The sequence below is a fragment of the Pongo pygmaeus genome, chromosome 16, assembly GCF_028885625.2.
Source record: "Pongo pygmaeus isolate AG05252 chromosome 16, NHGRI_mPonPyg2-v2.0_pri, whole genome shotgun sequence".
Lineage (NCBI taxonomy): Eukaryota > Metazoa > Chordata > Mammalia > Primates > Hominidae > Pongo > Pongo pygmaeus.
In genome coordinates this window covers 40,501,000-40,526,297 of record NC_072389.2, presented here as the reverse complement: position 1 = coordinate 40,526,297, position 25,298 = coordinate 40,501,000, and the positions used below count along the sequence as shown (strand labels likewise).

Below are 25,298 nucleotides of genomic sequence, written 5' to 3'. Positions count from 1 at the left end.
TAAAAAAGCAATTATTAGAAAAATAAATTGCCCGGAGTGAAACAGTAACAGAGTGATGTGAAAACCAATTAGAAATTTTAGAAATGAAACATAGTCATGAAAAAAAAACCTCAGTGGGCAGAATAAATGCTAGTCACCTCAAAGAGAGAATGAATGCAGCAGAAAAAAAGAGAAAAAGTAATTCACCAAGAAGGCATAGAGAGAGGAAAAAAATAGAAAAAGCCACAGAGAGAGGAAAAAAATAGAAAATGCAATTAAAACATGGAGACTAGATTGGGAAATTGAAATATTTGTATAATAGGTGTTTCAAGGAAAAAATAGAAGGCAGAAAAGCAGATATAATAGCTGAAAATGCTCTAGATTTGAAGAAAGACATGAGTTTTTGGATTAAAAGTACACATTAGGTGCTGTCCAGTACTAATTAAAATAAACATGTGCCTAGACATATTGAATTAATTTTGCAAAATGTACTAAGTGTGTTGAAAATTGTGTCATAGGTACATTGAAAATTGTACAATCTAGCATATAGAAAATAAAGATTCCTTATATGGGAGCCACTATCAGACTGACATCATAATTTTCATTAGGAACAACAAATGCCAAAAGTAATATATTGCAACTAAACTATTGTGAGAGTAACATAGAGACATTATGAGACCTGTAAAAACTGGGAGAGTATACCACTCACAGATCGTCAGTGAAAGAATAAAGAACAAACTTCAGTTAGAAATAGATTGATTCAAGGAGAAATGAATGAGAAACAATAGTGAGCATAAACATTGTAAAATATGTTGATAACCTTAATTTTTCTTGCTAAAAATAATGGAACAAAAATTCAACACAATAATAATAGTAATGATGAAGCCTGTTTAGTGCCTAGTTAAAACATACTAAGTTCTGGTCTAAAGGATGCTAAAGATACTTAATACATTAAGACTTTAAAAATATGGTTTTGAATGTATCTAAAAAATCACAGATGATTATCTGAAAAGTAGAAATTCACTCTATAGCATTCTTATCAGCAGAGTAAAACATTAAAATAATTTTCAATTCAGTATGAGGCAGAAAAAAATAAAAGAAAAATATATAAAGCTTAATGTACAGAAAATTTATACTAAGATGGTAGAAACAGATCCAGCCCTATAATATAAAATGATTAAACTCAGTTCTTTAGAGTCATATTTATAAGATTGGGTGGAACAAAAGAAATCCAATTATATGTGGGCATCTAAAACAAAACAATACAAAAAATTTGAGAACAAATAATGGAAAATATCTATAAGAAAGATATTAGCAAAAGAAAGCTGGTGTCACAGTGTTCATAGAAGACACATAGATTACAAGATAAAAATCTGATGGAGATGAAAAAGTCACTACTTCTTGATAAGCGGAATAATTCCATCAAAAAGTTTTAGAAATTATGAGTTTGTGCACATATAACAACATAGCTTTCAAATATATTAAGGAAAAATGACAGAATTGTAAGAAGAGATTATTAAAACCAAAATCATAATGGGTGTTTTTTTATCTTACTATTAGAACCTGATGGTTCATGGAGATCAAAAATTTTTAAGGCCGTAAAAGATTTGAACAGCAAAATTAACAAGTATGATCATGATTTTATGTGTTTAGGTACATAATCTTGCTTTCAACGGATAGAAAACATACTTTCATTCGAGCAGAAATGGAGCATTTATGAAATTTGATCATCCTCTAGACCACAAGGAAACTTTACCAAATTTTTTAATTTTATTTTGTTAAAGCAGTTGTAGGTTCACAGCAAATTAAGAGAAATGTACAGAGATTTTCCATATACCCTGACCCCATACCGCATGACCTCCCCCATTATCAACCTCCCCTGCTAGAGTAGTACATTTGTTAAAATTGTTGAACTTACAATGACACATCATAATCACCCAAAGTTCATAGTTTACATTAAGGTTCACTGCTAGTGATATACATTCTACGGGTTTCGACAAATGTATAATAACATGTATTCATCATTATAGTATCATGCAGAGTATTTTTCTACCCTACAAATCCTCTGTGCTCCGCCTATTTAACCTTGTCTGCCCCATACCCAAAACCCCTGGCAATCACTGGCCTTTCTACTATCTTCATAGTTTTTTCTTTTCCAGAATGTCATATAGTTGGAATCATACAGTATGTAGCGTTTTCAGATTGGCTTTTTTCACTTAGTAATATACATTTACATTTCCTCCATGTATTTTCATGGCTTGATAGCTGCTTTCTTTTTAGCACTGAATAATATTTCATTGTCTGGATATACACAGTTTACTTAGTCGTTCACCTACTGAAATACATTTTGGTGCTCCAGATTTTGACAATTATGAATAAAACTGCTGTAAACATCCACATACAGGTTTTTGTGAAGACAAGTGTTTTTAATACCTTTGGGTAAACACCAAGGAACACCACAGTTGGATCGTATAGTAAGAATATGTTCAGTTTTGTAAGAACCTCCCAACTGTCTTACAAAGTGACTGTACCATTTTGCATTCCACTCAGCAATAGTATTGCTCTACATCCTTGCCAGCTTTTGGTGTTGTAGGTTCTCCAGATTTTGGCCACTGTAATAGGTGTGTAGTGGTATCTTCTTCTTGTTTTATTTGCGTTTCTCTGGTGACATATGATGTGGAGGATCTTTTCATATGCTTATATATATCTTTAGTGAGGTGTCTGTTAAGGTCTTTTGCCCATTTTTAAATTGGATTGTTGTTTGCTTATTGTTGAGTTTTAAGAGTTCTTTGTGTATATTAGATAATAGTCCTTTATCAGATGTTCTTTGCACATATTTTCTCCCAGTCTGTGGCTTTTCTTCTTACTCTCTTTACATTATCTTTCACAGAGCAGAGATTTTTTCATTTTAATGAAGTCAGCTTATTAATTGTTTCCTTAATGGATCGTGCTTTTGGTGAGGTATCTTAGAAGTCATCACCATACCCAAGGCCATCTAGATTTTTTTCCTGTTATAGGACTTTTATAATTTTGCATTTTACCTTTATGTCTACAATCTGTTTTAATTTAATTTTGTGAAGAGTGTAAAGTCTGTGTCTAGATCCATTTTTTTGCATGTGGATATCCAGTTATTTCACACCATTTGTTGACAAAACTGTCTTTGCTCTATAGTATTGCCTTTCATTACATTAACTTTTGTAAATGAAATTATGCCAATATATGTACATATGAATGTAAATATCCAAAATGAATTCATTTATTTCATAGCCCACTTGTGACATGTGATTTTTTTTCCTAGCTGGTTAGTCTTGGTGTATGGAAAGCGTTCATATTGCTCACACTTGTCTCCCACACCCCATTACCTATATAAACTCTACTGTTATGTCACTTGAATATCTTTATTAAAGGTTATGCACACGCTATTGGCACAGTAATGATTTTTCAGAATTGTCTCTATCTTTACTTGAAAAATACAGTGTTGCAAAGGAGTCATTGAAATGAAATGTCATTTAATTTAATAATGCACTTATTTGTGCCCATATGCTACTATTAAGTGAATTAATTACATAAACATAACAGTCTACTGCTATTTTCTACTCTTATTGTCTAAGAAGTTTGAAGTTTAAATAAAACAGGGATAAATCAGAAAATTAATCCTGTTGTCCATCAGTAAAATAAACCATAACCATTAAAATATAAAGAATTAAAATTTCATGTAATTGAAATGATACTCTTTTTTTCTGTCCTAATTACTGTTCCTCAAAATGGATAAAGGAATTGAAACAATGCATCTGGTAGTTGACACAGTGCAATTGAAATAAACGAAACTTACTTTTCAGAAGCAATAAAACCAGTTACCTAAGGGGAATAGAAAAGTAAATACTAGCAAAGTACATTTTACTTTATGATCAAAGCAATTCAAAATATATACACACTGCTTTTCTAGGTGAGGAGGGGCCAAGGGAAGGGGAATGTGTCTTTAAAGTTCCTGTCTGATAGTTATCTTTAAAAAATGTAACCTTTCTTGGCAGGCTTAGATCCTGATAAGCATCTTGGGAAAACCCTGGATCAAATGGAGCCTTATCTCATAGAGGTAAGAATTTATACTAGATCTCAAAATATTGCCATCTAAAGGAGAAAACAAAATAATGCTGTGATACAATGATTACAAAATTTATTTTATTTTAGAAAAAATCAAATACATTCATAATATATTTATGAAAAAATTAAACTTCAAATGGAAATGAAAATGTTTAAAATTATAAAAATTAATTACCAAAATTGTTAACCCAAATGTGACACAGTTATACCTAAAAAGAAATTACTGTCAGAAAGTTTATTTTTATTAAAATGAACACTGTATTCTATATAAAATGTGCTATACTATTAAAGTATCTGATAGTTTCTGTGATCACATGCTTTGCCATCAGAAACAGGAGTAGAAACTTTCTTTAGAGATTAATGTAACCCCTTCTCTTTTACCAATTAGGAAATTAACTTGCAGCATAGTAAAAAAAATTATCCCAAGATTTCAAATTACTCTACTTAACTTCTCATTGTGAAACCCTAAACATGTTCTAAACATTAAATATTCAGTTGTTTTCATTTACTCTTTCTATTAAATGTACTATATTTTATTAGAGTTTTAGAACAAATGTTATGTTTAGTCTGGCAATGCATCATTAACTGGAATATTTAATTACTACACTATGTGGAATATTTATATTCTACCATGGTGATGGAAAAAAGAAAATCTCTCTCCTATGAAAGAACCTCTCTCTTTTAACAACTCATCATTTTCTTGTCCCATGCTCTTAATTCATCAGTATTGTCTCTGGGCTTTGTTAATACTGTTGCTGTGATATGAACTCTTAGCAATTACACTTTTCAATAACTTCATGGGTTTTACCTTTTTTGGGGAGTTATTCGTAATTGATTATTTTATGGTTTATCAATCAATATGTACCAAATGCCTAGTAATCTCCGAAATGTTAATTTTTATAGTGTTAATTCCTTAATAATTATTATTAAGCATCTAGTATATTCCAGGCAGATAGTAAAGATTAAAAGAAAAATGAAATGATTATGTAATTGTGACAAATTATATTTGGTTTCTAGATAATTTGATATCATTTATTTAAGTCAATTTATGGAACATGGTTGCTTTCTATGCTTATGTGATAGGACTTTTCTCACAACGATTTGTTCTGTAGCTCCATTATATCATGTTTACATCTGTTCACTGCCATCAGACTAAATTTAGCTTCTACCAAAGCGTTGTATAAATTTATGGAAATGAAAGAGAAATTCCGAAGTGAGAGACTGTGGCATTAGCCAAAGTTATTGGCCAAAAGAGCTATTTCCGAAATTTGAAGTCGTAAGTTTAGATTTTAAGTGTGTTGCTATTCTTTGTAGAAAAGGCAAGTAAGGTTTTGAGAAGCACCACGATGTTGATTATGAGTTAACCTGGGTATTATCATAGGATGTTTAAACACAAAATGCAGAAATCATTTTATTCAATGATTCTTCAGCAAGTTCCTCAACTTGGTCTGGCAATCTTATATTTCCCTAGAATTATTTTCCTCCCGTTCTCCATAATGATAATTTTATTCCTTCTCCACTCTCCTCAAATTTAAAAATCCCTTCACCTTCCCCCTTACTTTAAGTGGATGATGCATCTTCCTTCACAGAGGAAACAGAAGCCATGATATAGGAAATTGCCCTGCCTCCCTCCCAACCCCAGCACTACCCCTACTAATTTCCCTCTACCTACACCTATCCTTGCTTACTGTAACTGGGAGACGTGTTCTTTCTTCTTTATATGGCTAAGGCCCTACCTGTGCTTGGATCCCATTCACACCTGCCTTCTCAGAGATCTTGCAGCCAACCCACCCCCTCCACTGTCTTTATTCTCGCTCTCTTTGTCTCCTTCACATCAATATTGAAACATAATACAGACTGTCCCATCCTTAAGACCCCCTTTCTCCACCCTAGTTTTTCTCTGACTACCTCTCTTTCTTCTTTGCTTCAAAACCAAAATATTTAGAAGTGTTATCTGTATTCATTGTCAGTACTACTTCATGTCTGAGATGCCTCAAGTACCTGGAATCTGTCTTCTCATTCTGCCTCTAAGCGGATACAGCGCTGACCAAAATCACTCATGATACCCATTTTACCAAACACAATAGATACTTCTTAGTCCTTATTTACCAGTTACCAACACATCTTCTTGAAATGTTTCTATTTACATTCATGGAACCACACTCTCCTAGTTTTTCTCCTTTCATTCTGGATGGTCCTACTCTTTTTCTGATTCCTAGTTTAGGCCCCATTTTCCCTCTAGAAACTTTTCCTAGGTAATCTCAGTCGCTCACTTGACTTTAACTATTAGCTATATTCTGATGACTCCCAAGTCTTTCTGGTCCATATTTATCAGCTAAGCTTCAGTGCCCACAGATACCACAAATTCAATCTCTACATACTCGATGGTAGCCTTGATATCCATCATTTTTTGCCATTCTCTTTGTCATCACGTTAATTCAGATGTGTGTTACTTCAGGCCTAGAATATTACTGGCACCTCCAAATTTGCCTCTACCTTCTATTTTATTTCCCAAAGAATTCCTTTTGCTTCTTGCCTCAAGATAATTGTACTAATATATTCTACTGTATTTGTGTCACTCAGTCAAAACTTTAAGTGAGTCCTCATTGCCTACAGGCAAAAATCCAAATTCTTTAGACTCCTCTTTCCCTCACCTACTATATCTAACTCATTAACATGATCTTGTCTGCTCTATTTCCAGAATATATTCTATTATAAATCCAAGCACTTCTCACTGCCTCTACTACTACCATACCATAATCACCTCTTGTCTGGAATACTACCTCAACCCCTAACTGGTCTGCTTACTTCCACCATTGCCCTGCCATGATCCGTTATTTATATAGATGTCAGAATGATATTTTTAAAGTGTGAATCAAATCATACCCCTACTTTGTTTAAAATGTAAGTGGGATCTTGTTGCAATTAGAATAACATCCAAACAGCTGAGGTCACAACTTGTGAGACCCTATATGATCAGCATCCTATCCATCTTTTCAGGCTCATCTTCTACCGTTCTCCCATTCTCTGTCTCATTCCTTTAGCTGTAGCCACATAGGTCTCTTTATTACTTACACACACTTTATTCACCCTTTTTCTCATTAGGACCTTCCCCTGCCTGAAATGTTTTGTCCACAGTCTATCACAGGTTAATACCTTCTCATTATTTAAATGATAACTCAAATGCTACCTCCTCAAAGAAGCTTTCCCTGACTACCCTAGCTAAAGCAGATCTCTGCAAATTATCTTATTTGTTCATCTGTTTACATGTGTATTACCTACCCTGCACCATTACGATGTAAGCTTCAATCATCTTGCCAAGATTTTGGCAGACATTAGTTCTTTTGTTCTTTCATTCAGTAGCTTTTCATCTCTCCATCTATTCATTCATTCATCTCATTTTTAAATTATTGAGTATTTGTTGAGGGTCTATTATGTGACAGATGCTATGGTGAACACTAAGTATATATGATGAGTTAAACAAACAAGATACTTGTTCTTGAAGAGTTTACAATTTGCTATAGTTGTTTTCAAACCTGAGGGTGTAATTCACTGGAAACCTTCTTTAAAAAATGCATAAATTCTTTTTCCATCCCCACAAATTTCTGCTCAGAGGGACCAGAAATCTGACCTTTAAACAAGCACGAGGTAATTCTGTCACATTAATATAGTATGTAATCTTCTAGTTTCTCAATACCACTGACACATTTCAGCTCCTGTCTTTCTAGATTTCTCTGAAAGAGTGTGTTGCTTCTTGAAACTGTCATCCATTGGCTTCTGTGAGGCTACTCACTCCTGAAATCTTTCTGAGTACTTCCTTAGCTTTCCTTTGGGGCTTTCTACATATACTCCACCTTTTATATATTGTGGTTCCCTCCATAGCCTTCCTCCTGTGGTGATCTGAAATAGTCCCATGACTTCAGCTACCAGTTTTATTCTTGTAACAACTAAGTCTATTTCTCTAACATTTTCCTGTGTTTCAGACATGTATATGTATTCAGCTGTACCTCCACACTGTCATCTATTAAATGTCCCCAAGCACCTCAACCTCAACAGCAGAACTAAGCATTTCTTTCTTAACTTATCTATGCCATTTTTATGTTTCCTGACACTGAAGGGCTGGCCCCATTGTCTGCTCAGTTGTTCAAGCCAAAAAAGTGAATTGTAATAAATAATTTCATATACTCCTTTGTTCCTAAGAATCTAAGTCCTTTTAATTCTACCTTCTTAATTTCTTACTATTTCCTCCCTTTTATCCTCACAGTCACCACATTAGCATCTCCTGTAGATTATTGCAGCAGTTGTCTAGCACAAGTATGTCCTCCCTGTCTTGCCCCTTGTCAGTCAATTGTCCACAGTACCATCATGATATATATGAAATGCAAAGCTAATCATATCATATTACACTTTCCTTATAAACTTTGGAGTTACTCCCCATGCTTCAAAATAAAATTTAAACTGCTTACCCTGACACAATCTGTCCTTGGGGGGAAAATGAGGCATATAAGATAGGTAGTCAATGGAATACTCCCTATGCTTCATCAATTTTGAACTATCAATGGTTTCCCTAGAGTGAATATCTCCTCCTACCTCCATGTTATCCTTCCCTCTCTGCATGCATTATCCCTCCGTCACTCAGTTAAATCTGTCTTTAAAATCTCAATTCAAAGCTCACTACTGTGAGGTTTTCTTGCTTAAATAAGCTTTCTTTGAGCTGGCATTTTTCTCTTGCCTCATGGCATGTAATATTTATTATACTATTTTTTCTTTTAAATAGTGTGTATTAAATATAAAATTAAAACATGTGATAGGTGAAAAATAAATTCAACACAATAAAATAATGAAAAGTCTTCCAGTGACACCAAACCCCTAGTATAGAAAGAACATACCTCAACATTTGATAAAGTTCAACATCCCTTCATGATAAAAACCCTCAAAAAACTGGGTATAGAAAGGACATACCTCAACATAATAAAAGCCTTATATGACAGATCCACAGCGAGTATCATACTGAATGGGGAAAAACTGGAAGCTTTTCCTCTTAGATCTGGAACATGACAAAGATGCCCACTTTCACCACTGTTATTCAACATAGTACTGGAAGTCGCAGCTAGAGCAATCAGACAAGAGAAAGATATAGACCATCCAAATTGGAAAAGAAGAAGTCAAATTATCCTTGCTTGCATAGGATATGATTTTATATTTCAAAAAACCTAAAGAGACCAAAAAAAACTATTAGAACTGATAAACAAGTTCGGTAAAGTTGTGGGACAGAAAATCGACAAGCAAAAATCAATAGCATGTCTATATGCCAACAGTGAACAATCTGAAAAAGAAATCGAAAAAGTAATCCCATTTACAGTAGCCACAAATAAAATTAAATACCTGGGAATTGACCAAAGAAATGAAAGATGTCTACAAAGAAAACTATAAAACACTGATGAAAAAATTGAAGTGGACATTAAAAAATGAAGACATTCCATGTTCATGGATTGGAAGAATCAATGTTATTAAAATGTCCATACTACCTAAAGCAATCTGCAGATTCACTGCAATCTCTATCAAAATACCAATGACATTTTTCACAAAAATAGTAAAAAAAAAAATCCTAAAATTTATATGGAATCCCAAAAGACCCAGAATAGCAAAAAGAACAAAACTGGAGGAATTGCATTACCTGACTTCAAACTCTGCTACAGAGTTTGTAACCAAAATAGCATGGTGCAATAAAAACAGACACACAGACCAATGGAACAGGATAGAGAACCCAGAAACAAATCCACACACCTGTAGCAAATTCATTTTTGACAAAGATGCCAAGAACATACGTTGGGGAAAAACAATCTCTTCAATAAATTATGTAGGGAAAACTAGACATCTATATGCAGAAAAATAAAACTTGATCCCTCTCTCTCACCTTATACAACAGTCAAATCAAAATGGCTTAAAGACTTAAATCTAACACCTCAAATTATGAAACTCCTACAAGAAAACATTGGGGAACTTCTCCAGGACACGGGTCTGGGCAAAGACTTCTTGAGTAATACCACCCCCCAACCAGGCAACCAAAGCAAAAGTGGAAAAATGGGATTGCATCAAGTTAAAAAGCTGCACAGCGAAGGAAACAATCAACAAAGTACAGAGACAACCCACAGAATGGGACAAAATATTTGCAGACTGCACTCAGATAAAAGACTTATAGCTAGAATGTAGAAGGAGCTTATACAACTCTATAGGAAAAAAATCTAATGATCCAATTCAAAAATGGGCAAAAGAATTGAATGGACATTTCTCAAAAGAAGACATACAAATGTCAAACAGACATAGGAAAAGGTGTTCAACATCATTGATCACCAGAGAAATGCAAATCAAAACTACAATGAGATATCTCTCACACCAGTTAAAATGGCTTTTATCCAAAAGATAGGCAATAAATATTGATGAGGATGTGGAGAAAAGGGAACCCTCATATGCTGTCTATGGGAATGTAAATTAGTACAACCACTCTGGAGAAGTGTGTGGAGGCTCCTCAAAAAACTAAAAAATAGAGCTACTATATGATCCAGCAATCTCACTGCTAGATATATACCCAAAAGAAAGGAAATCAGTGTATCAAAAGTGTATCTGCACTCCCATGTTTGTTGCAACACTGTTCACAATAGCCAAGATTTGGAAACAACCCGAGTGTCCATCAACATATGAATGGATAAAGAAAATGTGCTACTTATACACAATGGAGTACTGTTCAGCCATTAAAAAGAATGAGATTCTGTCATTTGCAACAACATGGATGGAACTGGAGGTCATTATGTTAAGTGAAATAAGCCAGGCACAGAAATACAAACATCACACATTGTCACTTATTTGTGGGATCTAAAAATCAAAACAATTGAATTCATGGAAATAGAAACTAAAAGGATGGTTACCAGAGGCTGGAAACAGTAGTGGGAGACCACCAGGGAGTTGGAGATGGTTAATGGGTACAAAAAAAAAAAGAATGAATGAGTAAGCTGAGCATGATGGCTTATGCCTTTAATCTCAGCACTTTTGAGAGTCCAAGGTGAGTGAATCACTTCAGTCCAGGAGTTCAAGACCAGCCTGGGCAATGTGGCAAACTATCGACTACAAAAAATATGAAAAAACTAGCCAGGCATGGTGGCACATGCCTATCCTAGCTACTTAGGAGGCTGAGGTGGGAGGATCACCTGAGTCCAGGAAATCGAGGCTGCCATGAGCCATGATTGTGTCACCATACTCCACCCTGGGTGACAGAGTAAGACCCTGTCTCAAAAAAATAAAAATAAAGAAAGGATGAATAAGACCTAGTGTTTGATAGCACAACAGGGGGTCTATAGTCAATAATAATTTAATTTTACATTTTTAAATAACTAAAAAAGTGTAGTTGGATTGATTCTAACATAAAGGATAAATACTTGAGCAGATGGATACTGATACTCCATAAATATATATATACCTACTATGTACCCATAAAATTAAACAATTTTTAATGCAAAATTTAAAAACAAAACAGAAAAATGAAAATAACTATTGCTGAAAATTCAAAATATAATAAAGTGTAAGAAAGCAAATAAAAACCATACCTTTCTTGCCCCATGGTGTACATGATCCACATATTGGTGTATTCCCTCATGATTTATTTCCTAAGAATTTGTTTTATATACAAGGTTATGTAGTTAAACACTTGTGTATGTTTTATTTACATAATGGGATTCAACTATACATACAGTTTTGCCTCCTTTTTCTTCTAACATGCCATGTTCATTTTCCTACATAACTAAGTATACTTTGAAAAGACATTAATTAATGGCTGGGTAGATTTTAATCATATTTGTATTTTACATATGAAGGTATCATTATTTACTTATGATATATGCATAATGAAATAATTATATAAGATATTATAAGTTATCTGTTGTTGGAAAGATTGGTTTTTCTAAATCATTAAAAATAACATTATGATTGTCATCTTTTCTAATAAATCTTCATGCACATTTCTGATTATTGTTTTCTTAAGTTCCTAGGAATATAATTTCTGGATTAAAGAATACAAAACTTTAAGGCTTATACACTAACTACTCCATGAAATAATTTTAGCCATTGTTTCTTAAACTTCTGTAGAATTTTTAAATTATAATCTTATAAGTGAATAATGGATTATGTAATTGTTTTATGTTTTGTTGGGCTTTATGTCCTAAGACCATTTTCTCATTTTCCAAAAGGAAGGTAAATTTTAATACAAATTGCACTATTAAAGGTTTAGAACTATTCTTTGAACAGCTTCATTGTTTATTAATAGTATTCTAATTGTGTAATTTTTTTCAAGAGAATTAGTTTATTGATTACACGTAATAATGGATGATATACAAGCTTCAGTCCCATCTATACTTTTATCTGGTACCATTATTCAATTTAGGTATATTGCATAGGATGTGCCAACATCATTTTTATAACCAATAATTCCATGATTTTGCTTGGGTAATCCCTTTTCATGGTGAACTTCAGGTCACAACAGTAACTATCAGTCAACTACACAAAGGTTTCTGAAGACAATGGCTTCTCCACACAAGCAGGTTGTATATAAATTCCAAATACAACCTGGCATCACCCTGAAGGAATTCTGACTTCACACTGTTGGGGAAATTTACCAAGATGGCTTCAGAGTAGACTAACTACACAACACATTTTTTAAAAAGACACATTTATTCAGCGTGACAATTAGACTATTACATTTAGCAATCAACAGCATGGGCACACAAAAAAAATCTACATTAATACCCTTTGTTGGAATGCTTTACACTTTCCACAGAAGATAAACTAAAATGACATGTTATAAAACTCGTCACAAATACAGTCCTTGAGTCTTTTGCCCATACACATGAGTATTTATCTAAGCATGTCTTCTTTGTAGCAGCTAGGCCCTGCCACCACTGTGCTTGACTGAGTTCACAAATCTGTTATAACCTGTAGTTTCCCTGTCAACTTCTCTGGCTCTCCTCTCCTGTTAAGCTTTGTTTCCTGGCAGTAATTAAAATCTTCTGCCACTGTCGTAGCTACTGCTGCTACTGGAACCACCATAGCCACCTTGGTGTCGTGGTTTGGCAAAGTATTGGCCTCCACCACTATAGGAGCCAGAGTTTCTGCCTCCAAAGTTTTCTACCTTCATGGTTCCAAAATTTGAAGATTGATTGTTGTAATTGCCAAAATCATTGTAGCTTCCTCCACCTCCAAAATTGCTTCCACTACCACCACCAAAGCCACCTCTGCCTCCATTGTTATAGCTGTCATAGCTGTCACTCCTGCCATAGCCACTGCCCTGGTTTCCATAACCCTGTCCACCACTTCCATAGCCCCTGCTTCCTCCAGAGTAACCAGGGCCGCTTCCTCCATAACCGCCATCATTACCAAATCCATTATAGCCATCCCCACTGCCACCATACCCATCAGCACCACAGCTGCCACCAAAGCCACCATGATCACTGAAGTTTCCTCCACTACCAAAGTTGTCATTCCCACCGAAACTGTCTCCACAACCACCACCAAAGTTTCCAGAACCACTTTGTCCTCTTTGGCTGGATGAAGCACTAGCCATCTCTTGCTTTGACAGGGCTTTCCTAACTTCACAGTTGTGGCCATTCACAGTATGGTGTTTCTGAATGACAGTCTTATCCACGAAGTCATGGTTATCGAAGGTTACAAAGGCAAAGCCCCTTTTCTTCAATTTTTCTGTACTGTTGAAAATAATCTCTTAGGTGATGTTCTTCTGTGTCTTCTTTAATGCCACCAACAAATATCTTTTTCACAGTTAAGTGGGCACCTGGTCTTTGAGAATCTTCTTAGACAGCTCTCTTTGGTTCCACAACTCTTCCATCCACCTTGTGTGGCCTTGCGTTCATGGCTGCATCCACCTCCTCCACAGTGGCATATGAGACAAACCCAAAGCCCCTGGAATGTTTGGTGTTTGGATCTCTCATTATCACACAGTCCGAGAGCATTCCCCATTGCTCAAAATGGCTCCTCGGGCTCTCATCGGTTGTTTCCAAGCTCAACCCTCCAATAAGAGCTTCCTCAGCTGTTCAGGCCCTTTTGGAGACTCTGACTTAGACATGATGGCAGGGGGAAGAGAGACTTTAACGATGCTTCTTCGGTGGTGTCCACTGGCAGAAAGGCTAATTTTGTAATATTTTTAAATGTTAGTCAAGGTTTATATTCTCAAATGGTTCTTCAGTCTTTGACACAGAAACAGCCTTCCATGTTGTTTTTGATATTTACCTCTATGTCTCTGATTGTATGTTTGCATTACTACTTCATGATTCACTGCCACCACCACTCATATTTGCATTATTTATTGACTTTCCACTCTGGAATATGCAGATTTCACTGTGTTTACTCCCTTTCCCTCCATTACATATATGTTCTCTTTCCCTTCTTCCATCTTCCTATATTGTTATATTGCAATTCTGATTGGATCAGTATCCAGTGTTTATATTGTAATAACTGTAAAAACCCAATACACAGCTAAGTCAAGTAATAAACTCTGGTAATAAACCTTTCTTTTCCTGTACAACTTTTATTTTTTCTCTTGAGTGAATGATTGTCTTGTTTCATTTATTTAGTAGTCTCTGTACTTATCACAAATTCAGCGCTACACTCATTGCCAGTTTTCTAATCTCTTAACCAGATGTTCAGACCTATGAAGTATTTTGTCAGTTTCTTCCTGAAGAAGTCTTTTCCAGAGCCTTCTGACTTGATCTAATCTGAACCAGGTTCTCGCTATGCCTATTATAAGGCTAACATTCGAGCATGTCCTCATAATACTGGGGTTCCCTTTACCTTCTTTCTGTGTTGGGAGTCCTTGTTGCCTGGATCCAGTGTTTTCCTTTATTAACTCTTATTTTTGTGAAGCACATTCTCCAAGAGATTTCTAAGAAAGTACCCATGGGCATAAATTTTTGAAGACTGTGCATACCTGAAAATGTCTTCAATCTTTCCTCACATTTGATTGATTCTGTCACTGGTCATAGAATTCTGTTTGGGGAATTATTTTCCTTCTGGATGTTGATAGTATTGCTCCATTGCCTTGTAGCTTGGTGTACTGTTGAAAAGCCCAAAGCCATTCTGATTCCTGACTAAATGTATGTGATAATTTTCTCCATATCTCTCCCTTTCTTCTTTGGAAGTGTATAGGATATTCTTTTTGCCCCTAGAATTGTGACTCTTAGGTGTATCTTGGGTGTGTATGTTTTTATCCACTGTGCTGGAACAGGAATAATATTCAGTTTGGAAATTTGAGTTGTGGGAAGTTGTCTTGAATTATTTCATTGGTGTACCTCCCCTCTGGCTTTGCTTTTAGAATTTCTATTATTCTATAAATTCTTCTTTATTTCTGTTATTTAAATGTTCTTTAACTTTTAACTTTTGTCTCCTAATTTTGATCTAATTCATTTTGTTCTTTCTAGAATTTCTCAATTTTGCTTCTAATCTTGTTTTTATGTCATTTTTAATATTTAAAAGCTTTTTTTTGTTCTTTAAATGTTCTTTTTATTTAAAGCTATAATACCCCATCCTTAATGTAGTATATTCTCTAATCTCCCTAAGAATATTGATAGCTTTTGTTTGTTTTCATTTTCTTCTCCCATGCATAGTCTGTTTTCCTCACTGTTTGTTTTGGTCTCTAACTTTCATTTTAGAAATGTTCCTCAGATTTCTTGTAATCTGTGTTATTATGCTAATATTTAAGAGCAGGGAGCCTAAGAATTTGATTGTAAGCACTAGGTATGTGGATGGGGCTTTTTGACCCTAAGTTTTACTGTAGTGGAATCTGAAGAAAAAATAAACTATTTATTTTTTTCTCTATGCTTGCACACCACTCAGCACAACACTTGTGACACCAGATGTGTGAGGTTTTTCCCACACACCAAGCAATTCTCCAGCAGACACCAACTGTCTGTCTTACTATTCAGTTTAATTCTGATACCACAGATTAAAGGTTCAGTCCCACGAAACTGCCACCACTTCAGATGCCAACCACAAGTAGTAGGTTGTTACCTATACTTCTGACTAACTGGCCATAAATCAGGCATTCCCATGACCTTTTTCTTGGGTTCTATTAATTTGCTAGAACAGCTCACAGACTCTGGGAAACACTTTACTTACATTTACTGGTTTATTCATAAAGGATATAGTTTAGGATACAGATGAACAGCCAGATGCAGAGATGCATAGGGCAATGTATGTAGGAAGGCGGCGCAGAGCTTCCAGGCTGTCTCTCAGCGCACCATCCTCTAGGCAGCTCCATGTGATCAGCGATCTGGAAGCTCTCTGAACCTTGTCCATTTGGGTTTTCATGGAGGCTTCATTATGTAGGTGTGATTATGTCACTGGCCATTGGTGAGCAACTAAACTTTCAGCACTTTTCCGTTTCCAGGTAGCTAGGGGATAGGGCTATAAGTTCCAACCCTCTAATCACAAGGTTGGTTTCCCTGGCAACCATTGCCCATCCCAAGGCTATCCAGGAGCCCACCAAGGGTCACCTCATTAGAACAAAAGATGTTTCTGTCACTCAGGAAATTACAAAGGTCTTAGGAGCTCTGTCTCTGGAACTGGGGTCAAAGACCAAATGTTTGAAGAAAAGATTCTCCTGGCACTCCTATCTACAAGAGTATTAGGAGCTCCATCTTGGGAACCAGGGGCAGAGAACAGATATTTATTTCTTACTATTTCACAGTATCACAGAAAGTATAGCAAGACTACTTAATCTGAGCTGTTCATATTCCAAAGCAAAGGATTCTCCGTTCTCCTGTCTTGAAGGTGATAGCATGCTCTAATTTGCTTTTTTCTAGGAGTTGTATGGGAAAAATAGCTAGAGGTCTCAGAATCTTGTGTGTGTGTGTGTGTGTGTGTGTGTGTGTATGTGTGTGTATGTGTGTGTGTGTATATATATATATATATAAATATATAAATTGATTCCATCTATTTTTATTATATACCTCTGTCCTTAACTATGCCTCATTTCTCCCAGGCCAGTTCCTCTGTTTATCTGCTGCAGGGAATAAACCTCCAGCATTCTGCCAGGGTAGAAGAGAAGCAGTAGCCAGCCTAGAGAGGGACCTAAGAATCTGACTGCTTGTTAATTAGTGCCCTTTTTATTTCCCTCTCACTTCCAGAGGTACCTGGTGTCACTAGCTCCCTACCCTTTTGATTATTCTATTGTGTAAATCAGATTGGTCCTCAGCATTCCCCATTGTTGGCCACAGGCTCAGTGTTCTTGGTCCTGATAAATTGGTTAATGCTGTCACCTCCTCTCCTGTGTTCTCCATCTCTGTGGGTTTATGCCATTTTATGAAATATTTTCCAGTAACATTTTAAAAGGGAGTGAAAGTAGATGCATGGGTTCAATCTACCATCTTTACCATAGCAGTTATTCTTCGAGATTTCTTATGATCATCTAAGTAAAAGTCATGTGCTAGATGGAAGAGCAAAATTATATTTTTAAAAATTGTGAGTGTATAGGTTTAGTTGCTCTTTCTAAGCCAGCTGTCAAAGAATTGGGAAATCTGGCCTCCAGCCTTGAGTCAAAGGTAAACAGAAATGTATTGACTACTTAAGAAGCATACCACTCTGCTGGGTGCTGTAAGAGCTAAACCTGGATAAATGCAAGTTAGATTTCAAGCTTAAAGGTTGTTAGGGCATGTATTCATTTTTAACAAGAAAGACACATATTTAAAAATACAGACTTCCTTTCCTAAATTGTTCCCTACCTCATAAAAGATTAGATCCAGTTCTTGTTAATTGACACATTTTCTTCTCACTTTTCTATAGAAGTTAACTTGTCTTCCTTATAGGTTTGACAAAAGCACAACTTGCAGTCCCAGTTACCTATTACTTAAAAAACAAAATGGAAAGAAAAGTTCACAAAAATTGATTTGATGTTGTGGGTGAGAAAGAATTTTAAGACTTGTTCCCTGCAGTGTGACTTTATGGAAAAAAATGCCTTTAACTGACCTTGGAAGTCAAAAGGGTTTGGAACATCTTTGAAAGAAGATTTTGAATTTTGAACATAACCAAGTTGGAAGGATATATAGAACTTTGTATAACTTTATGATTGAGACATCCAATGGCTATTATAAATAAAAATTATAAGGTATATTAAAATGTACTTTAAGAGAGTAAAAATCATGTATCACAGAATTTCAGGGAAAAAAATTACATGTTGTGAGAGAATTCAGAGATAAATTGATAGTCCGAATGAGCTTGAAGGATAGATAGGGTTTTTGACTGGCTGGATTGTTATAGGTAAGAGAACAGTTTGTATCAACACATGGGGAAGGAGAAACACAATGTATTTTCAGAAGTTAGTCTCACTTATTTAGAATATATTTTGAGTATTGAAGGGCAAATGGGCCTGCAGCATATCTGACGTTAAAGCCCAAGACTAACTGCTGCCCTTTCTGTTCGGTCGAATGGGGCTTGGTTGGTTTCTGCCAGCGTGGAGATGAATCATGGCCAGAGGTCATGATGGCAGGAGCCGCCAGAGGAATTCTTGTGTTGTGATAAGTGTATATAAATTGATAAAGCTGACAAAGGAATTTGCAGCCATATTGTGAGAGATTTTGGATACTGGAGGAGGATTCAATTATGTAAACAATGAGGAGTAACTGAAGGTTTCCAAGGAAGAGAGTGGGATTCTCAAAGGTGTGTTTTAAGTAGTGTAACTGGCAGTAGTATCTATTGAGATTTTTAGTAGTATTTGACAAAAAGAGGTGTGGGTCCTCAGCAGCTAGTGGCTGTTCCAATATGACCCTCACATTTCTCTGAAAGCATGTTGTAGATGAGCTGTTAGTTGATAATGTCATGTGGTACTGATAGAATTGAATGATAAGTATGTGTAAGAACTTCTATACCCAGTTCTGTGCTAACTGCTACGTGTAAGGGCTTCTGTGTCCAGTTCTATGGTAACTGCTGTAAGAACTACAAAATAAATCAAAGACTTGGCATCTTCCATGGAATGTAGAGTATAGAACGTGAGGGGGGGATATCCCTAATAAATTTAACTAGGTAAAGTCAAACTGATACTTACCATAAAAGCACTTGGGAGCTAAAAGTTGGAAGATGCCCACATGACCTGGAGTAGCTGAGGAAAGGGTTAGAACTGATTTGAAGGATGGGTGAAATCTACATGGGTGGTGGCAACAAAGTGAATCAATATGAATGAAGACTCTTTGGCAAGAAGGCATTCAAGGACAACAAAGAAATTTGGTCCAAATGAAACTAAGAGCTTGTGTTGGTAGATCAGTAAAAATAGGTTAGGTGGGAATGTAAGGCCCATTCGTGAAGAGGCTTGAGAGGTGGGCCAAGTGATTTGAGGTAAGAAATAAAATTTAGAATTCTCTCCAACTGAAATTTATATTATTGAAAGAAATCTCAGGAGATTTAAGCTGGCAGCAGTATTCATGGATTAGTAGTAGAAGATGGAAATGAAAAGGAGTGTAAGATGCTGTTATGGGAAAGAGGTGTGAGAGTTCACAGTATTTAACCATTGACAGTAGTGATGGAGAGATGGAACAAAGCTGAAAGAAAGATTTTTATGGAAGATTGAAAAAGAAATTAGCACCAAATTGCCAGGAGCTAGGAAAGAAAAAATTGAAGATTGGTCCACACATAATAATTGGGAGAACTGGAAGCATTTATTTCTGCAGAGAACAGGATTGAGAAAGAACATGATAAGCTTAACCTTACACATATTTAATTTTAGATTATAACATATAAACCAAAGGCATATGTCTTTTAACCTATCAGATTGGAGCACAATTGACATGTTCAGGCTAAAGACTAAGGTTTGTTATCTATCAGGATGTTATGAAGAGTCAAACATAACTTTAAGTCCTGGTTTTGTTTGGTTCTAAGCTGATAACTTTTGCAAATCAAGCTAGTTTTTACCTCTGGAAAAGAGTAAAAAATAAAATTAGCAGCCCCTTTATTGAGTATATGTTATGTGCTGGATGGCACTTTTGGCATTCCATTCATGTGGTTTTATTCCTGAAAACAGTTATCCTATGAGGTTGGTACTATTGTCATCTCCATTTTACAGATCACAAGTTCAAGGCTCAGAGAAGGCACTTACATAACCTAAGATCATGTAGCTAGAAAGTGACAGCCAGGATTTGAATGAACCAAGAACTGTCTGTCTCCAAAGCCAGTGCTTTTAACTGGTGATGCAATGCTGCTTTCACTGTGTCTCATTACAACATGCACTGTACCCACTCTTAGAATTAAGTTGTGTTTTTATTAAGTGCTTACTAAGTGCTGTACACTGTGCTAAGTGCTTTTTATGCATTATTTTATTTAATCATCTATGAGATCAGTACTATTATTTACAATGAGGAATCACTCATGGGGTGAGTATTTCCATTGCCCAGCTGGGAAGTAGCAAAACTGGAATTCATGGTTAAGTTTATCTGATTTCAAGCCTGTGCTCTTTTTTATTTTTAAAATTCATTTTGAGTATTAAATAAGGTGATAATATAATTATCTTAACCTTAAGTCATAAACCAAATAGTCTTTAATTAGTAGTGATAGTATTAGTATTAGCAGCAGCAGAATAGCATAAGAGTGATGGTTGAAGCCATAGAGTGCATGGCGCTGTTATAGGGAATGCATTAAGAGAGAAGAACATATTCTAGAGAAAACAGTGAGGGATATTTATAACTTAGGAAGAGCAGGAGGGAAAGGAGTCAGAGAAGCATAACAATAACTTAGAAAATATAGTAATGTGGAAGCCTGAGGAAGATAATCGAAAAGATTTGAGACATAAATGGTATTATATGCCACATAAATTGGAAAAGGATAAGGCCTCTGGACTCTCCCAGAAAACTACTACTCATACTAGGTTCTCTGTATCAGTAAACAGAACTACCATCTATCCACTTTCCAAATGCAGAAAGCTGAGAATTTTCCTAAATTTCTTTTTTAACTTTCCTCAATCCTCTATTCAGTTAATTGTTAATTTTGATGGAGTTCAGGACACTACCCCAAAATATGCCACCTTGACATTCGAGAAAACAGCAGAAGCAGGAAGATCACTTTCTGACCTCCCTCCATTCTTTTTATGGCCCTGAAGTGGGCCATAAAAGAATCCTTTGACTTTCCCCTAAAGTCATAAGACCTTCATTCCGGAGCCATCCTCTCTACACCCAGAGGAAAGGAATGTCACACAGGGATACAGAAAAGAATCTGAACTAATTGGCCTTGCTGAGTTCCACCCCAGTTTATTGCCATTAGATTATACCCTTTTCTCCTCCATTCATACTTCTGCACAACTCTAAAAACAAACAAACAAACAAAAAAACCGTTTCCTGTTTCTTTGGATCTTCATTCCATTATGAAGTCTTCCCATGTCATATAAAACTTATTAAATAAATTTGTATGCTTTTCTGCTTTTCTTTTCTAATTCATCTTTTGTCATAAGTTCCTCAACCATGAACCTTGTGATGGAAGAGGAAGAGGTACTACATTTTCTCTCCTACAGTTTCAGCCTCCGAAGAAAATCTCTTAAAATATCTACTCTCTCCTCTCCATCCCCACTGCTACTTTCCAGCTTGGGAAACCTTCACCTCCTGCCTAGATTCCTCCAGCAACTGCTCAGTTCTTTCTGCTTCTAGACTTATATCCAGGCCCATTCTCCATCATTCATCCAAAATGATGTTTCTAAAGTGCAGATGCAATCAGGTCAGTTTTTTGCTTAAAACTTCTCCATGGGTTCTCTCTGACCTTAGGATAATGACTTAGCATGGCTTATGAAGCCGTGTAAAACCTGTCCTCTGTCTAGACTTTCAGCCTTGTCTCACTGCCATTACTCATCCAGTTATGCTCCAGCTATGCCAAACTCATTTAAATTTCTAGTACCTGTCATGTGCTCTGGGATTTAACACGTGCAGTTTCTTCTAGAATACTCGTTCCTTCTTCTCTCTTACCTTCTCTCTTCCCCCTTCCATCTTTCAGAGTTAACTTAATCCTTTAGAACTCAGCTTAAGTTTTATTTACTTTGAGAAGACTTTTAGCTTCCTTTTAGATTGGTAACCTGCTTTATACTGTCACAGCATTTCATGCATCTGCCAAAATAATCACTACCCTATATTGTAATTGCTTATTTAACTTTCGGTCTATACAAGACAATAAGCTGTTTTATGCAGGATACATGGCTGCTCCCATTTTTATCCCTAGTACCTAAAACAATACTAAACCTAGAGAAGATATTCAATAAATACATCCCTAATAAGTGTTATGAATGAATTATCTTCTATGTTAAGAATACCGTTTATAAAATGAAATTGTGATTTTTGTAAACCTCATTGTTTCCTCTAGGTGCAGGTGGAAGGTGAAGAAGTATGAGTTTGGCTTTTTTATTTTTTTTCCATTTTAAAATGACTAACAGATAAATGATACTGATTTAAAAGAAGAAAAAGTTTGATTTAATCAGAAATTCAACAATTATGATTATTACAATCTTAGGGAAATCATGATGCTCTTAGCCATTCAGTTCAGTAATCAGCAGTATTCCAATGGAGCTATCATAAATACGAATATTTAACTATATAAATAGGTGTGCCAGAAAGAAAATAGATTCATGTAAGTAATTTTTTAATTTACTAGGAATTCATTTTTAAAATGCTGAAACTCCAAGGCATTCTTACAAACCATGAAATCACCCAGGTTAGCCACATCTGTTCAAACGTTTTAAAAAGCTTACCCTAACAGTAATTAGATGGCAACCCAATTTTCACCTTCTCTAAAAGAGAACACAGCAGAATTTGGATATATGTGAGATTGTGGTTGGGATCAAGATGGCCGAATAGGAACAGCACCAGCCTACAGCTCCCAGCGTGAGCGACGCAGAAGACGGGTGATTTCTGCATTTCCAACTGAGGTACCAGGTTCCTCTCACTGGGGAGTGCCGGACAGTGGGTGCAGGACAGTGGGTGCAGTGCACCGTGCGTGAGCTGAAGCAGGGCGAGGCATCACCTCACCCGGGAAGCGCAAGGGGTCGGGGAATTCCCTTTCCTAGTCAAAGAAAGGGGTGACAGACAGCACCTGGAAAATCGGGTCACTCCCACCCAAATACTGCACTTTTCCAACAGGCTTAACAAACTGCACACCAGGAGATTATATCCCGCACCTGGCTTGGAGGGTCCTACGCCCACGGAGCCTCGCTCACTGCTAGCACAGCAGTCTGAGATCAAACTGCAAGGCGGCAGCAAGGCTGGGGGACAGGTGCCTGCCATTTCTCAGGCTTAAGTAGGTAAACAAAGCGGCCAGGAAGCTAGAACTGGGTGGAGCCCACCACAGCTCCAGGAGGCCTGCCTGCCTCTGTAGGCTCCACCTCTGGGGGCAGGGCAGAGACAAACAAAAGGCAGCAATAACCTCTGCAGACTTAAATGTCTCTGTCTGACAGCTTTGAAGAGAGTAGCGGTTCTCCCAGCATGCAGCTTGAGATCTGAGAATGGGCAGAGTGCCTCCTCAAGTGGGTCCCTGACTCCCGAGTAACCTAACTGGGAGGCACCCCCTAGTAGGGGCAGACTGACACCTCACATGGCCAGGTACTCCTCTGAGAAAAAACTTCCAGAGGACCGATCAGGCAGCAGCATTTGCAGCTCACCAATATCCGCTGCTCTGCAGCCTCCACTGCTGATACCCAGGCAAACAGGGTCTGGAGTGGACCTCCAGTAAACTCCAATGGACCTGCAGCTGAGGGGTCCTGACTGTTAGAAGGAAAACTAACAAACAGAAAGGACATCCACACCAAAAACCCATCTTTACGTCACCATCATCAAAGACCAAAGGTAGACAAAACCACAAAGAAGGGGAAAAAACAGAGAAGAAAAACCAGAAACTCTAAAAATCAGAGTGCCTCTCCTCCTCCAAAGGAACACAGCTCCTCACCAGCAATGGAACAAAGCTGGACGGAGAATGACTTTGAGGAGTTGAGAGAGGAAGGCTTCAGAAGATCAAACTACTCCGAGCTAAAGGAGGAAGTTCAAACCAATGGCAAAGAAGTTAAAAACTTTGAAAAAAAATTAGACGAATGGATAACTAGAATAACCAATGCAGAGAAGTCTTTAAAGGATGTGATGGAGCTGAAAACCACACCATGAGAACTACGTGACAAATGCACAAGTCTCAGTAACTGATGCGATCAACTGGAAGGAAGGGTATCAGCGATGGAAGATGAAATGAATGAAATGAAGCATGAAGAGAAGTTTAGAGAAAAAAGAATAAAAAGAAACGAACAAAGCCTCCAAGAAATATGGGACTATGTGAAAAGACCAAATCTACATCTAATTGGTGTACCTGAAAGTGACGGGGAGAATGGAACCAAGTTGGAAAACACTCTGCAGGATATTATCCAGGAGAACTTCCGCAATCTAGCAAGGCAGGCTAACATTCAAATTCAGGAAATACAGAGAATGCCACAAAGATACTCCTCGAGAAGAGCAACTCCAAGACACATAATTGTCAGTTTTACCAAAGTTGCAATGAGGAAAAAATGTCAAGGGCAGCCAGAGAGAAACGTCGGGTTATCCACAAAGGGAATCCCATCAGACTAACAGCTGATCTCTCGGGAGAAACTCTACAAGCCAGAAGAGAGTGGGGGCCAATATTCAACATTCTTAAAGAAAAGAATTTTCAACCCAGAATTTCATATCCAGCTAAACTAAGCTTCATAAGTGAAGGAGAAATAAAATCCTTTACTGACAAGCAAATGCTGAGAGATTTTGTCACCACCAGGCCTGCCCTAAAAGAGCTCCTGAAGGAAGCACTAAATATGGAAAGGAACAAGCAGTACCAGCCACTGCAAAAACATGCCAAATTGTAAAGACATCGAGGCTAGGAAGAAACTGCACCAAATAATGACCAAAATAACCAGCTAACATCATAATGACAGGATCAAATTCACACATAACAATACTAACCTTAAATGTAAATGGGCTAAATGCTACAATTAAAAGGCACAGACTGGCAAATTGGATAGAGTCAAGACCCATCAGTGTGCTGTATTCTGGAAACCCATCTCAGGTGCAGAGACACACATAGGCTCAAAATAAAGGGATGGAGGAAGATCTACCAAGCAAATGGAAAACAAAAAAAGGCAGGGGTTGCAATCCTAGTCTCTGATAAAACAGACTTTAAACCAACAAAGATCA

At 36.6% G+C, this 25,298-nt stretch overlaps 1 protein-coding gene and 1 pseudogene across 10 annotated transcripts in view; one reads left to right on the top strand and one right to left on the bottom strand.

The window, feature by feature from the left end:
- The window catches only part of DPH6 (diphthamine biosynthesis 6), a 445,531-nt gene that overhangs the window by 136,049 nt on the left and 284,184 nt on the right, over positions 1-25,298 (top strand). For all 10 annotated transcript variants that reach the window (XR_010123937.1, XR_010123938.1, XM_063652564.1 and 7 more), the window contains one exon: positions 4,011-4,072. Coding sequence is in view for 8 of the 10 variants with exons in the window: in XM_063652564.1 (XP_063508634.1) it covers positions 4,011-4,072 (62 nt within the window). In the remaining 2 variants the exon portion in view is untranslated. The remainder of the gene's footprint in view (positions 1-4,010; positions 4,073-25,298) is intronic.
- LOC129014070 (heterogeneous nuclear ribonucleoprotein A1-like) lies at positions 13,127-14,206 on the bottom strand (annotated as a pseudogene).